At 42.0% G+C, this 17,070-nt stretch overlaps 2 protein-coding genes across 12 annotated transcripts in view; one reads left to right on the top strand and one right to left on the bottom strand.

The window, feature by feature from the left end:
• LOC128204182 (uncharacterized) overlaps positions 1–2,211 on the top strand; it is a 124,393-nt gene extending 122,182 nt beyond the window's left edge. For all 7 annotated transcript variants that reach the window (XM_052905584.1, XM_052905576.1, XM_052905568.1 and 4 more), the window contains 2 exons: positions 200–234; positions 1,370–2,211. In XM_052905584.1, the coding sequence (XP_052761544.1) occupies positions 200–226 (27 nt within the window). In that variant the 3' untranslated portion in view covers positions 227–234; positions 1,370–2,211. The remainder of the gene's footprint in view (positions 1–199; positions 235–1,369) is intronic.
• A 1,915-nt stretch (positions 2,212–4,126) lies between these two features.
• The window catches only part of LOC128202853 (ketimine reductase mu-crystallin-like), a 36,647-nt gene continuing 23,703 nt past the window's right edge, over positions 4,127–17,070 (bottom strand). For all 5 annotated transcript variants that reach the window (XM_052904036.1, XM_052904046.1, XM_052904022.1 and 2 more), the window contains 3 exons: positions 7,770–7,891; positions 7,405–7,489; positions 4,127–5,916 (listed from right to left, as the gene is read on the bottom strand). In XM_052904036.1, coding sequence (XP_052759996.1) covers positions 5,849–5,916; positions 7,405–7,489; positions 7,770–7,891 — 275 coding nt within the window. In that variant the 3' untranslated portion in view covers positions 4,127–5,848. The remainder of the gene's footprint in view (positions 5,917–7,404; positions 7,490–7,769; positions 7,892–17,070) is intronic.

The raw sequence follows: 17,070 nt of genomic DNA, 5'->3' as shown, positions 1-17,070 counted from the left end.
CAATTTTGATTTATCGATAAAAAAAAAATTTAAACAAAGAAGAAATAAAATTGGGACCAAAAAATTTGATTCGAAATGGCGATAATCGGATAAACAGTGTTCTGATTAACAGTGTTTAAATGTACATGTTAATGACTTAACCAATTAACTGACCATTTCTGGATATTGTTGACATAAATGTTGTATTTTCTCCCAACAGATGAAAACTATTCACAGACAAACTTAACTATACAGGTACAGATGATTTGAGCATGTATTTCAAATGTTGGAGGAATTTGAATGAGTGTTTGTCCTTTCTGAGATGCCTTGTTTATTAATGTTCTTCACACCAACTATGGCTTATGGATCTCTTTTTCATAATGTATTTATAATGCAACCTCGCTTTTGGTTTGAAACTAAGTTGCTGTTAAACATTCTTAAATACTAACATACGCACAGCCTATATATTGCCATGCTGACCTTTACAGAGAACTATTTCAGCTTGTATTTATACATCTGGGCCTCAAAAACAGTCTGTGATTGTGCATGTCATGTTCAATTCTGTCTCAAAAACTAATAGAACAGCTCAAAGGCATCTACAGCATATATTTTATTTTTCAATCTGTATTATATTCTGCCATAGAAGAATATTGGTGTCTTTAAATCATCTTTTTGAATTAACAGTTATTTTGTTTAAATCTGTTTAACAAGTTATAATTTCAAGAATTAAGTAAAATGATATTAGACGTGAAATCAACCAAATTGTTTTCAATTATTGCCATGATTTTAACAACTGAATAAATGTAGTAACATACAGACATGTGAACCAAGGTTAATGTCATTATACTCTCAACTGACCTGGAGGCATTACCATGGAGGCAAAATGATGAATAATTTTTATTTCTTTATAAATTGAACCGCATAGATAGTTATGGCTCGGTTGTTGAAACAATCGCTAAATTTTAACTAAAATATAGCGATTTTAGTCATTATAACAATAAATTTCATCGTAAAGTATTTAGCGATTGTTCCAACAACCGGGCCTCTGTTCGTGTATGTAAAGATTAAATCTTTTACCTTCCATCTTTTTGGGATGTACATTAGAAAAAAAATACAGCTTGAATTCAATGAAAGTTCAGTAGACTGCCAAGAAAATGTAAAAATATAATTCATGTCATGTCAAAATTCATGCTGTCAGTTACGCAATAATTATCAAATCACACTAAAAATAATTTGGAGAGTAGAGGGGTAGGTGGGTTAACAAAGTACATGTACCACAGGTAAAGTTCACATGTCTTTATTACTCCACATTTATTTTGTTTGAATTCTATGAATTAACATGTCTCTGAATAAAAGTGTTTTAATATCTGCCTAATTTTAATCTTTTCAGCAATATCTAGACACATGAAGGTCAAGGTCGACGTTAGGAATGTATCACCTCCCATCGCCTGGCAACAAGGGAGTGAAATGGAAGAGCTGGCCCAGTATGGGTCACATGACTGAGAGGTCAAGGTCATAGAACAGAGACAAATCTAAAATAAGCAACAATGTGAAGACTTTCAAACAAATTTTGAAAATTAATGGTGTAGTTCAGAAAAGTATGGTTTATATACAAGCTTCTTTTAGGGAAGAGTGAGATTATTTTATTAAAAAAATATCTACCATTACACAAGTATTTAAAACATTTAAAAGGTTATTTAGAGGTATATACCACAAGATTGACATGATAATGAAGTGCAATGTTAAATAAAACTGTTGTGAGGCAATGTGCAATACTTTTTTTTGAAGTTTGAAATATTAACATTATATGAATACATTACATAGCTGTGATATGCAACATTTGACATCTGATTTTGTACAAGTATACAAATGGAACTAGTTATTTTACTTACTCACTTTATATCTTACATATGAAATACTAATTAATGGTGCTTTAATATTTATGTTAAATTATTTGTACTCGACTAGTCAATGTATGTGTATTGAATGTATGTATGGATGACTGTGTAATAATAATAAAAATACTACAGACATTTAATCTATTTTAGATGATAATATAAAATTGTTTTTAATATTGAGCAAATTATTATAAATAATTAGTTTAAAAAGTATGACCATAATAATGTAATACTACTTTTTGAAAGTGAACACTTGCTTATAGTTATTTTATGATTGTAACTCTGATAAAAAGATTTGGTATGTATTTCTGGTGAAATAAAATTGTAAAGAGGATCATATTCAATTATTTTTATGAAAGAGAATTAATCCTGTCTGAACAACAAGAGTGCTGTGGAGTGAAGGCCATCTAGAGTCTTAAGTTGAACATGGGACGTAACTGAACAGGCATTGCTAGCATTTTGTCTCCTGCAACATGTGTAACAAGTATCACTTGAATATCTTGATTTGGAGTAATGGCCAAGTTTTTTAGATTTGCATACTTACAATGACAACAATACAAACGCAATGACAAGATCTTTTTCTTGAATTAGAACATAAGGTAACTCGAAATGCCGTAATGTGAGGAAATCAGTATTTCAATGATAGACTGAAAAAATACAGCCTTCATTGTGAGATTCAGTTTCAACTGTTTTTCTATTATAATAGCAGTGACCTCTATAAACGCTTTCGACATACCAAGTTTTGTCACAATATGTCAACCCTAACTTAAGTTTTTTAGTTTCAACTGTTTTTCTTTTTTAAAAACAGATCCCCAAACTCAATACCATGAAAAGTCTCCATAATCTCGTTCCTATATACCAAATTTGGTCGCAATATATCAACCCTAACTGAAATTATTTAGTACCAAACATTTTTTCTGTTTTTAGTTAGTGACCTTGACCGTAGCGACTCTAAATGCAATCCCATGAAAGATCTCCATAAACTCTTCCTATATACCAAGTTTGGTCACAAGATGTCAACCCAAACTGAAGTTACTACCGTAATCATTTTTTTTGTTTTTAGTAACATTGACCTTGACCCTTGTTCTTCCTGGACACTTGGTCAAGAATGCTTCCAGTAAACTCCTGAACACTTGTTCGAAAGTGTTCTTCCTGAACTCTTGGTCAAGAATTGTTTTAGTTCCTGAACAGCTGGTCAAGAATGGTTATAGTTCCTAAACACTAGGTTAAGAATGGTTCTAGTTCCTGAACACCTGGTCAGGAATGGCTCTAGTTCCTGAACACCTGGTCAAGAATTGGCTCTAGTACCTGAACACCTGGTCAGGAATGGCTCTAGTACCTGAACACCTGGTCAGGAATGGCTCTAGTACCTGAACACCTGGTCAAGAATGATTATATATGTAGCTCATGAACCACCTGGTCATGAATGGTTCTAGCTCATGAAAACTCAGTCATGAATGGTTATAGTTCCTGAAAACCCAGTCAAGATTGGTTCTTATTCTTAAACACATGGCCAAGAATGGTAATATAGGTATGTAGTTCATGAACATTGGGTCAAGAATGGTTATATATGTAGTTCATGAACACTCGGTCAAGAATGGTAATATATGTAGTTCATGAACACTCAGTCAAGAATGGTTCTAGTTCATAAACACTCAGTCAAGAATGGTTATAGTTCCTGAACATCTGGTCATGATTGGTTCTAATTCTTAAACACCTGGCCAAGAATGGTTATATAGGTATGTAGTTCATGAACATTGGGTCAAGAATGGTTATATATGTAGTTCATGAACATTGGGTCAAGAATGGTTATATATGTAGTTCATAAACATTGGGTCAAGAATGGTTATATATGTAGTTCATGAACATTGGGTCAAGAATGGTTATACATGTAGTTCATGAACACTCGGTCAAGAATGGTTATATATGTAGTTCATAAACACTCGGTCAAGAATGGTTATAGTTCCTGAGCACCTGGTCATGATTGGTTCTACTTTCTGAACACCCGGCCATGATTGGTTCTAATTCTTGAACACCTTGTCAATTGAATTTCACTATTTAACAGTTGTTTTGAGCATACCACAGGTATCGATTTAGTAGATACTAGGAGTGCCGTACGAAGGTATATTGTAATTTACCATACAAAGAAATGTACGGCAATGCGTACAACATATACAGCAGTACAAAGTAATAGACCACCATACCATATGATCCAAAATATATAGCTTCATTAATATGATATACTAATAAACACTTGTGCTCTTTTATTCAGATACAAATAAAACAAAACATATATTATAATCATTTCAGTGTGTAGGTTAAATATTTTCTTGAGCTAGAGTACACAACACGTCCATATAAGAACATATTTTACATGCATGATTGGAACGGTAGAAATAAACTAAGTTCTTCTTTAAGGAAGGTAATATTCAGCAGAAAAATTTATAGTACAGGCTCACTATACAAGCATATAACAAACAAAGAGTACTGGTTGGGAGACAGCAATATGAAATTAAATATTTTGAAAATCTAATTATGTTGTAGAAGCATTGAATCTGATTTTAGTAGAAGTTCATAACGTTAGATGTTCTGAGAAGAAAGAGAGGCAAGGAAGAGATTATGAGTGTAAATGATCAATGACTATCAAATCTTTTTGTCATGTGAATACAGCAATTAATACTTTCAAACAATACTTGTTTCGCACTTCTGTCAGGATGTCTTCACCAGATAGAAAAGAAAGTATTATTAAAATGGTTAAAGCTTTTACATTGGGCGCCTATGATTACTTGTCTCCTGATTTTCCACAACTTCATTGGGAGGACGGAACAACATTACATGAAGATGGTGGTTCAGGGAACAACAATCGGTCTGCAGGTGACTGTGCAGAAGATTCCCATCAGAGAACAGTTTATTTGTTTTGAGAAAATCTGAATTAAGGGACGATTTAAAATTAGCAACAAGTCCACAGCCTTTACTTCACTTGAAAGAGAACTCCATGCTGAGATTGTAGAAAGTTGGGTACATTGATGTACAGTTCAAAAACCTGAAATGTTGGAGGAGTAATAGTTTCAAAAACCGGAAATGGTGGATGAATTTCTTAGTTATGTTGTTGATGTTTGCCCTATTGTCTGAGGAACCAAATGACAAGTGATCATTTTTCATTTTGCAGAAGAGAAGAAGTATGCAAATGCAGAGAGACCAGACAAGAACCAGTGATGATTCGTGCGACTACATTTTGGATGTTATCTTGTTCATCTTTTTCAAACTGTGTACTATTATTCCAGAAAACATCAGCAGACTCCAAGATTGGTCCCACGAAAGAGGTATATAAATTATGACCTCAAGTTGATAGTAAGGACTTTATGAAGATCATTCTAGACAAAGCATTGTCAATATGGTTAATTATTATAATTGATGCCAGTTGCCATCATCAAAGAATGAGATGCCTATGTGTAAGTGTGATTCCACACAAGGGATTGAACACTGTTGAACAGGTACACAGGAATCAATTGTTTCTTTTATAACATAGACCATTGATTCAGATTTAGCAGGACTGAATTTAACAAGCCATTTATCAGCCTAGATATATATATTCTAATAATGTCAGGCTGTAGTTTTATAGCTGCAGTCTGAGGAGAATCCACAATGACAGACAGACTTGTAACATCAGCAAGTTGTCAACAAGATCAGAATATATTTATTTCAAACTTATTCATATTCATTGTTTCTCTTTTCGGATACATCGTTTCTCCAAGCCATGTTGTTAACATTTAACTGGCCTGGTTACACACAAGCATTTGTCATTCCAAACACCTGCATGACCAGAGATTAGATCTAAGTTATAAATGTTCTGAAACAATTTTTTCAATTGAGTCAACCATGAACATAGTCTTGTGAGGTTAACGGAAGTCCACTCTCACTTGAATATTGGTTTGGGATATAGTCTTGTGAAGTAAAACCAAGCCACTTGTTCAAGTTGACTGTTCAGCCATCATCTGTAGAACCAACTCTCCAGCCATTGTGTCTTCAATCGAGATACCTGGAAATAGATAGATCAGTTTGTTTATTAATAACAATAATGCAGTTATTAATACTTATTGTTTTGCAGTTAATTTTGCTGACATTAATTAAGAGGCCAGCTGCTGGATGGTTATCCTGTTGGTGTGAGCCTGTAGCTCAAGTGGCCAGCCGCTGCATGGATATCCGGTTGTAATATCCAGTTGGTGTGACCCTGTAGTTCAAGGGGCCAACTGCTGGATGGATACACGGTTGGTGTGTCCCTGTAGCTAAAGGGGCCAGCTGATGGATGGATGGATATCAAATTAGTGGGGCCAGATTCTGGATGGATATCCATTTTTTTATTTTCATGAACAAAATTAAGAAAAGTATCTCACATATTATACATGTAAGACTACATGAACACGCATGTCAGGTCACTAAATGAACATGAACATGCATGTCAGGTCACTAAATGAACATGAACATGCATGTCAGGTCACTAAATGAACATGAACACGCATGTCAGGTCACTAAATGAACATGAACACGCATGTCAGGTCACTAAATGAACATGAACACACATGTCAGGTCACTAAATGAACATGCATGTCAGGTCACTAAATGAACATGAACACGCACGTCAGGTCACTCAATGAACATGAACACGCATGTCAGGTCACTAAATGAACATGAACACGCATGTCAGGTCACAAAATGAACATGAACACGCATGTCAGGTCACTCAATGAACATGAACACGCATGTCAGGTCACTAAATGAACATGAACACGCATGTCAGGTCACTAAATGAACATGCATGTCAGGTCACTAAATGAACATGAACATGCATGTCAGGTCACTAAGTGAACATGAACACGCATGTCAGGTCACTAAACGAACATGCATGTCAGGTCACTAAATGAACATGAACATGCATGTCAGGTCACTAAATGAACATGAACATGCATGTCAGGTCACTAAATGAACATGCATGTCAGGTCACTAAATGAACATGAACATGCATGTCAGGTCACTAAATGAACATGAACACGCATGTCAGGTCACTAAATGAACATTAACATGAACACGCATGTCAGGTCACTAAATGAACATGAACACGCATGTCAGGTCACTAAATGAACATGAGCACGCATGTCAGGTCACTAAATGAACATGAACACACATGTCAGGTCACTAAATGAACATGAACACGCATGTCAGGTCACTAAATGAACATGAACATGAACACGCATGTCAGGTCACTAAATGAACATGAACATGAACACGCATGTCAGGTCACTATACTTGAACACGCATGTCAGGTCACTAAATGAAACCAAATCTCAACAGTTGGTGTTGCTATGGAAAATTTGTACAAATAGGATAGTCATATGAGAAAATACCATGAAATTACGTGGAAAATTGTAATATTAATCTTACATTTAAGACTAACACACATATTAGGAATACATGTACCGGTATATAACAATTTGATGTGTATTATACTTCTCAAAAACATGAATATTACCAAGGGACTTAAATATGGTGAGCTCATTTTTCTTTGCTTCCATTTGTCCAAGAATAACCTCCCCTATTTCAGCATAAACATCAGCCTGTAATTAAAAGTTTACCTTCTATATCAAATTCTAATTGGGCAAAATAGAAAAAATATATAAATGGTTTGATAATGCCAACTGCAGAAACCATATATAAGATGAGCATATGAAAAACTGAATGATATGGCAAACTATAGAAACCATCTTAAGATGCGCATATGCAAACTGTTGGATAATGTCAAACTGTAGTTTCCATGTAAAGAATGAACATAAGAAAATTTATGTTTTATAAATGAAAGCATTTTTATGCTGATAAATTAGACCAATGGAAGATGACCTTGGACAAGATGACATCGCCACTCTCCTTCAGCGCGGCCTCCCTGCTATCAACATACAATACCGCAGACCTGGTCAGCTCAGGGTCCAGCTCACACCAATCATATCGACATGCACCCACAGCTGAATAGTATGCAATACATTTTTATGTCTTCAACAAGCTTTTGTAATAATTTTAAAGAAAAATGATCGTTTCCCATGAACCAAAACAATTTGTAACAAAATAATGTATTCAATAGCACATATGATTTACCAAAAAATAATGTAAAAAGTTGCAAAACCCATGCACAATTGAAACAAACTACAGTAAATCAGCATTGATATGAGCCCCAGCTTTCACCCAGGCTGCCTGAACTACAGTAAATCACCTTTGGAATGAGCCCCAGGTTTCACCCGGGCTGCCTGAACTACAGTAAATCACCATTGGAATGAGCCCCAGGTTTCACCCAGGCTGCCTGAACTACAGTAAATCACCATTGGTATGACCCCAGGTTTCACCCAGGCTGCCTGAACTACAGTAAATCACCATTGATATGAGCCCCAGGTTTCACCCTGGCTGCCTGAACTACAGTAAATCACCATTGATATGAGCCCCAGGTTTCACCCTGGCTGCCTGGACTACAGTAAATCACCATTGATATGAGCCCCAGGTTTCACCCAGGCTGCCTGAACTACAGTAAATCACCATTGATATGAGCCCCAGGTTTCACCCAGGCTGCCTGGACTACAGTAAATCACCATTGATATGAGTCCCAGGTTTCACCCAGGCTGCCTGAACTACAGTTAATCACCATTGATATGAGCCCCAGGTTTCACCAAGGCTGCCTTGACTACAGTAAATCACCATTGATATGAGCCCCAGGTTTCACCCAGGCTGCCTGAACTACAGTAAATCACCATTGATATGAGCCCCAGGTTTCACCAAGGCTGCCTTGACTACAGTAAATCACCATTGATATGAGCCCCAGGTTTCACCCAGGCTGCCTGAACTACAGTAAATCAGCATTGGTATGAGCCCCAGGTTTCACCCAGGCTGCCTGAACTACAGTAAATCAGCATTGGTATGAGTCCCAGGTTTCACCCTGGCTGCCTGAACTACAGTAAATCAGCATTGATATGAGCCCCAGGTTTCACCCTGGCTGCCTGGACTACAGTAAATCACCATTGATATGAGCCCCAGGTTTCACCCAGGCTGCCTGAACTACAGTAAATCACCATTGATATGAGCCCCAGGTTTCACCCAGGCTGCCTGGACTACAGTAAATCACCATTGATATGAGTCCCAGGTTTCACCCTGGCTGCCTGAACTACAGTAAATCACCATTGATATGAGCCCCAGGTTTCACCCTGGCTGCCTGAACTACAGTAAATCACCATTGATATGAGCCCCAGGTTTCACCCTGGCTGCCTGAACTACAGTAAATCACCATTGATATGAGCCCCAGGTTTCACCCTGGCTGCCTTGACTACAGTAAATCACCATTGGTATGAGCCCCAGGTTTCACCCAGTCACCTGAACTACAGTAAATCACCATTGATATGAGCCCCAGGTTTCACCCAGGCTGCCTGGACTACAGTAAATCACCATTGATATGAGTCCCAGGTTTCACCCAGGCTGCCTGAACTACAGTTAATCACCATTGATATGAGCCCCAGGTTTCACCAAGGCTGCCTTGACTACAGTAAATCACCATTGATATGAGCCCCAGGTTTCACCCGGGCTGCCTGAACTACAGTAAATCACCATTGATATGAGCCCCAGGTTTCACCAAGGCTGCCTGAACTACAATAAATCACCATTGATATGAGCCCCAGGTTTCACCCGGGCTGCCTGAACTACAGTAAATCAGCATTGGTATGAGCCCCAGGTTTCACCCAGGCTGCCTGAACTACAGTAAATCACCATTGGAATGAGCCCCAGGTTTCACCCAGGCTGCCTGAACTACAGTAAATCACCATTGGTATGAGTCCCAGGTTTCACACAGGCTGCCTGAACTACAGTAAATCATCATTGGTATGAGCCCCAGGTTTCACCCAGGCTGCCTGAACTACAGTAAATCACCATTGGTATGAGTCCCAGGTTTCACACAGGCTGCCTGAACAACAGTAAATAACCATTGGTATGAGCCCCAGGTTTCAACAACCAGGCTGCCTGAACTACAGTAAATCGCCATTGGTATGAGTCCCAGGTTTCACCCAGGCTGCCTGAACTACAGTAAATTGCCATTGGTATGAGTCCCAGGTTTCACCCAGGCTGCCTGAACTACAGTAAATCGCCATTGGTATGAGCCCCAGGTTTCACCCATGCTGCCTGAACTACAGTAAATCAGCATTAGTATGAGCCCCAGGTTTCACCCAGGCTGCCTGAACTACAGTAAATAACCATTGGTATGAGCCCCAGGTTTCACCCAGTCACCTGAACTACAGTAAATAACCATTGGTATGAGCCCCAGGTTTCACCCAGTCACCTGAACTACAGTAAATAACCATTGGTATGAGCCCCAGGTTTCACCCAGTCACCTGAACTACAGTAAATCGCCATTGATATGAGCCCCAGGTTTCACCCAGGCTGCCTGAACTACAGTAAATCGCCATTGGTATGAGCCCCAGGTTTCACCCAGTCACCTGAACTACAGTAAATCACCATTGGTATGAGCCCCAGGTTTCACCCAGTCACTTGAACTACAGTAAATAACCATTGGTATGAGCCCCAGGTTTCACCCAGTCACCTGAACTACAGTAAATAACCATTGGTATGAGCCCCAGGTTTCACCCTGGCTGCCTGGACTACAGTAAATAACCATTGATATGAGCCCCAGGTTTCACCCAGACTGCCTGAACTACAGTTAATCACCATTGATATGAGCCCCAGGTTTCACCCAGGCTGTCTGAACTACAGTAAATCACCATTGAAATGAGCCCCAGGTTTCAACAACCAGGCTGCCTGAACTACAGTAAATCACCATTGGAATGAGCCCCAGGTTTCACCCAGGCTGCCTGAACTACAGTAAATCACCATTGGTATGAGTCCCAGGTTTCAACAACCAAGATGCCTGAACTACAGTAAATCACCATTGGTATGAGCCCCAGGTTTCACCCAGGCTGCCTGAACTACAGTAAATCACCATTGGTATGAGTCCCAGGTTTCACCCAGGCTGCCTGAACTACAGTAAATAACCATTGGTATGAGTCCCAGGTTTCACCTAGGCTACCTGAACTACAGTAAATTGCCATTGGTATGAGTCCCAGGTTTCACCCAGGCTGCCTGAACTACAGTAAATCGCCATTGGTATGAGCCCCAGGTTTCACCCAGTCACCTGAACTACAGTAAATAACCATTGGTATGAGCCCCAGGTTTCACCCAGTCACCTGAACTACAGTAAATCACCATTGATATGAGCCCCAGGTTTCACCCAGTCACCTGAACTACAGTAAATAACCATTGGTATGAGCCCCAGGTTTCACCCAGTCACCTGAACTACAGTAAATAACCATTGGTATGAGCCCCAGGTTTCACCCAGTCACCTGAACTACAGTAAATCGCCATTGATATGAGCCCCAGGTTTCACCCAGGCTGCCTGAACTACAGTAAATCGCCATTGGTATGAGCCCCAGGTTTCACCCAGTCACCTGAACTACAGTAAATCGCCATTGATATGAGCCCCAGGTTTCACCCAGGCTGCCTGAACTACAGTAAATCACCATTGGTATGAGCCCCAGGTTTCACCCAGTCACTTGTACTACAGTAAATAACCATTGGTATGAGCCCCAGGTTTCACCCAGGCACCTGAACTACAGTAAATAACCATTGGTATGAGCCCCAGGTTTCACCCTGGCTGCCTCGACTACAGTAAATAACCATTGGTATGAGCCCCAGGTTTCACCCTGGCTGCCTGGACTACAGTAAATAACCATTGGTATGAGCCCCAGGTTTCACCCTGGCTGCCTGGACTACAGTAAATAACCATTGGTATGAGCCCCAGGTTTCACCCAGTCACCTGAACTACAGTAGATCGCCATTGGTATGAGCCCCAGGTTTCACACAGGCAGCCTGAACTTCAGTAAATCACCATTGGAATCAGCCCCAGGTTTCACCCAGTCACTTGAACTACAGTAAATAACCATTGATATGTGCCCCAGGTTTCACCCAGTCACCTGAACTACAGTAAATCACCATTGGTATGAGCCCCAGGTTTCACCCGGGCTACCTGAACTACAGTAAATCAGCATTGGTATGAGCCCCAGGTTTCACCCGGGCTGCCTGAACTACAGTAAATCAGCATTGGTATGAGCCCCAGGTTTCACCCAGTCACCTGAACTACAGTAAATCACCATTTGTATGAGCCCCAGGTTTCACCCTGGCTGCCTGAACTACAGTAAATCAGCATTGGTATGAGCCCCAGGTTTCACCCGGGCTGCCTGGACTACAATAAATCACCATTGATATGAGCCCCAGGTTTCACCCTGGCTGCCTGGACTACAGTAAATCACCATTGGTATGAGCCCCAGGTTTCACCCAGGCTGCCTGGACTACAGTAAATCAGCATTGGTATAAGCCCCAGGTTTCACCCAGTCACCTGAACTACAGTAAATCACCATTGATATGAGCCCCAGGTTTCACCCTGGCTGCCTGGACTACAGTAAATCACCATTGGTATGAGCCCCAGGTTTCACCCTGGCTGCCTGAACTACAGTAAATCACCATTGGTATGAGCCCCAGGTTTCACCCAGTCACCTGAACTACAGTAAATCACCATTGATATGAGCCCCAGGTTTCACCCAGTCACCTGAACTACAGTAAATCACCATTGATATGAGCCCCAGGTTTCACCCAGGCTGCCTTGACTACAGTAAATCACCATTGGTATGAGCCCCAGGTTTCACCCGGGCTGCCTGAACTACAGTAAATCAGCATTAGTATGAGCCCCAGGTTTCACCCATGCTGCCTGAACTACAGTAAATCACCATTGATATGAGTCCCAGGTTTCACCCATGCTGCCTTGACTACAGTAAATCACCATTGGTATGAGCCCCAGGTTTCACCCGGGCTGCCTGAACTACAGTAAATCAGCATTAGTATGAGCCCCAGGTTTCACCCATGCTGCCTGAACTACAGTAAATCAGCATTGATATGAGCCCCAGGTTTCACCAAGGCTGCCTGAACTACAGTAAATCACCATTGATATGAGCCCCAGGTTTCACCCGGGCTGCCTGAACTACAGTAAATCAGCATTAGTATGAGCCCCAGGTTTCACCCAGGCTGCCTGAACTACAGTAAATCACCATTGATATGAGCCCCAGGTTTCACCCAGGCTGCCTGGACTACAGTAAATCACCATTGATATGAGTCCCAGGTTTCACCCAGGCTGCCTGAACTACAGTTAATCACCATTGATATGAGCCCCAGGTTTCACCAAGGCTGCCTTGACTACAGTAAATCACCATTGATATGAGCCCCAGGTTTCACCCAGGCTGCCTGAACTACAGTAAATCACCATTGATATGAGCCCCAGGTTTCACCAAGGCTGCCTTGACTACAGTAAATCACCATTGATATGAGCCCCAGGTTTCACCCAGGCTGCCTGAACTACAGTAAATCAGCATTGGTATGAGCCCCAGGTTTCACCCAGGCTGCCTGAACTACAGTAAATCAGCATTGGTATGAGTCCCAGGTTTCACCCTGGCTGCCTGAACTACAGTAAATCAGCATTGATATGAGCCCCAGGTTTCACCCTGGCTGCCTGGACTACAGTAAATCACCATTGATATGAGCCCCAGGTTTCACCCAGGCTGCCTGAACTACAGTAAATCACCATTGATATGAGCCCCAGGTTTCACCCAGGCTGCCTGAACTACAGTAAATCACCATTGATATGAGTCCCAGGTTTCACCCTGGCTGCCTGAACTACAGTAAATCACCATTGATATGAGCCCCAGGTTTCACCCTGGCTGCCTGAACTACAGTAAATCACCATTGATATGAGCCCCAGGTTTCACCCTGGCTGCCTGAACTACAGTAAATCACCATTGATATGAGCCCCAGGTTTCACCCTGGCTGCCTTGACTACAGTAAATCACCATTAGTATGAGCCCCAGGTTTCACCCAGTCACCTGAACTACAGTAAATCACCATTGATATGAGCCCCAGGTTTCACCCAGGCTGCCTGGACTACAGTAAATCACCATTGATATGAGTCCCAGGTTTCACCCAGGCTGCCTGAACTACAGTTAATCACCATTGATATGAGCCCCAGGTTTCACCAAGGCTGCCTGAACTACAGTAAATCACCATTGATATGAGCCCCAGGTTTCACCCGGGCTGCCTGAACTACAGTAAATCACCATTGATATGAGCCCCAGGTTTCACCAAGGCTGCCTGAACTACAGTAAATCACCATTGATATGAGCCCCAGGTTTCACCCGGGCTGCCTGAACTACAGTAAATCAGCATTGGTATGAGCCCCAGGTTTCACCCAGGCTGCCTGAACTACAGTAAATCACCATTGGAATGAGCCCCAGGTTTCACCCAGGCTGCCTGAACTACAGTAAATCACCATTGGTATGAGTCCCAGGTTTCAACAACCAGGCTGCCTGAACTACAGTAAATCACCATTGGTATGAGCCCCAGGTTTCACCCAGGCTGCCTGAACTACAGTAAATCACCATTGGTATGAGTCCCAGGTTTCACACAGGCTGCCTGAACTACAGTAAATCATCATTGGTATGAGCCCCAGGTTTCACCCAGGCTGCCTGAACTACAGTAAATCACCATTGGTATGAGTCCCAGGTTTCACACAGGCTGCCTGAACAACAGTAAATAACCATTGGTATGAGCCCCAGGTTTCAACAACCAGGCTGCCTGAACTACAGTAAATCGCCATTGGTATGAGTCCCAGGTTTCACCCAGGCTGCCTGAACTACAGTAAATTGCCATTGGTATGAGTCCCAGGTTTCACCCAGGCTGCCTGAACTACAGCAAATCGCCATTGGTATGAGCCCCAGGTTTCACCCATGCTGCCTGAACTACAGTAAATCAGCATTAGTATGAGCCCCAGGTTTCACCCAGGCTGCCTGAACTACAGTAAATAACCATTGGTATGAGCCCCAGGTTTCACCCAGTCACCTGAACTACAGTAAATAACCATTGGTATGAGCCCCAGGTTTCACCCAGTCACCTGAACTACAGTAAATAACCATTGGTATGAGCCCCAGGTTTCACCCAGTCACCTGAACTACAGTAAATCGCCATTGATATGAGCCCCAGGTTTCACCCAGGCTGCCTGAACTACAGTAAATCGCCATTGGTATGAGCCCCAGGTTTCACCCAGTCACCTGAACTACAGTAAATAACAATTGGTATGAGCCCCAGGTTTCACCCAGTCACTTGAACTACAGTAAATAACCATTGGTATGAGCCCCAGGTTTCACCCAGTCACCTGAACTACAGTAAATAACCATTGGTATGAGCCCCAGGTTTCACCCTGGCTGCCTGGACTACAGTAAATAACCACTGATATGAGCCCCAGGTTTCACCCAGGCTGCCTGAACTACAGTTAATCACCATTGATATGAGCCCCAGGTTTCACCCAGGCTGTCTGAACTACAGTAAATCACCATTGAAATGAGCCCCAGGTTTCAACAACCAGGCTGCCTGAACTACAGTAAATCACCATTGGAATGAGCCCCAGGTTTCACCCAGGCTGCCTGAACTACAGTAAATCACCATTGGTATGAGTCCCAGGTTTCAACAACCAAGATGCCTGAACTACAGTAAATCACCATTGGTATGAACCCCAGGTTTCACCCAGGCTGCCTGAACTACAGTAAATCACCATTGGTATGAGCCCCAGGTTTCACCCAGGCTGCCTGAACTACAGTAAATAACCATTGGTATGAGTCCCAGGTTTCACCCAGGCTACCTGAACTACAGTAAATTGCCATTGGTATGAGTCCCAGGTTTCACCCAGGCTGCCTGAACTACAGTAAATCGCCATTGGTATGAGCCCCAGGTTTCACCCAGTCACCTGAACTACAGTAAATAACCATTGGTATGAGCCCCAGGTTTCACCCAGTCACCTGAACTACAGTAAATCACCATTGATATGAGCCCCAGGTTTCACCCAGTCACCTGAACTACAGTAAATAACCATTGGTATGAGCCCCAGGTTTCACCCAGTCACCTGAACTACAGTAAATAACCATTGGTATGAGCCCCAGGTTTCACCCAGTCACCTGAACTACAGTAAATCGCCATTGATATGAGCCCCAGGTTTCACCCAGGCTGCCTGAACTACAGTAAATCGCCATTGGTATGAGCCCCAGGTTTCACCCAGTCACCTGAACTACAGTAAATCGCCATTGATATGAGCCCCAGGTTTCACCCAGGCTGCCTGAACTACAGTAAATCACCATTGGTATGAGCCCCAGGTTTCACCCAGTCACTTGTACTACAGTAAATAACCATTGGTATGAGCCCCAGGTTTCACCCAGTCACCTGAACTACAGTAAATAACCATTGGTATGAGCCCCAGGTTTCACCCTGGCTGCCTCGACTACAGTAAATAACCATTGGTATGAGCCCCAGGTTTCACCCTGGCTGCCTGGACTACAGTAAATAACCATTGGTATGAGCCCCAGGTTTCACCCTGGCTGCCTGGACTACAGTAAATAACCATTGGTATGAGCCCCAGGTTTCACCCAGTCACCTGAACTACAGTAGATCGCCATTGGTATGAGCCCCAGGTTTCACACAGGCAGCCTGAACTTCAGTAAATCACCATTGGAATCAGCCCCAGGTTTCACCCAGTCACTTGAACTACAGTAAATAACCATTGATATGTGCCCCAGGTTTCACCCAGTCACCTGAACTACAGTAAATCACCATTGGTATGAGCCCCAGGTTTCACCCGGGCTACCTGAACTACAGTAAATCAGCATTGGTATGAGCCCCAGGTTTCACCCGGGCTGCCTGAACTACAGTAAATCAGCATTGGTATGAGCCCCAGGTTTCACCCAGTCACCTGAACTACAGTAAATCACCATTTGTATGAGCCCCAGGTTTCACCCTGGCTGCCTGAACTACAGTAAATCAGCATTGGTATGAGCCCCAGGTTTCACCCGGGCTGCCTGGACTACAATAAATCACCATTGATATGAGCCCCAGGTTTCACCCTGGCTGCCTGGACTACAGTAAATCACCATTGGTATGAGCCCCAGGTTTCACCCAGGCTGCCTGGACTACAGTAAATCAGCATTGGTATAAGCCCCAGGTTTCACCCAGTCACCTGAACTACAGTAAATCA

This window comes from Mya arenaria, chromosome 2, assembly GCF_026914265.1.
Source record: "Mya arenaria isolate MELC-2E11 chromosome 2, ASM2691426v1".
Taxonomy (NCBI): domain Eukaryota; kingdom Metazoa; phylum Mollusca; class Bivalvia; order Myida; family Myidae; genus Mya; species Mya arenaria.
This window is presented reverse-complemented; position numbering and strand designations above follow the sequence as displayed.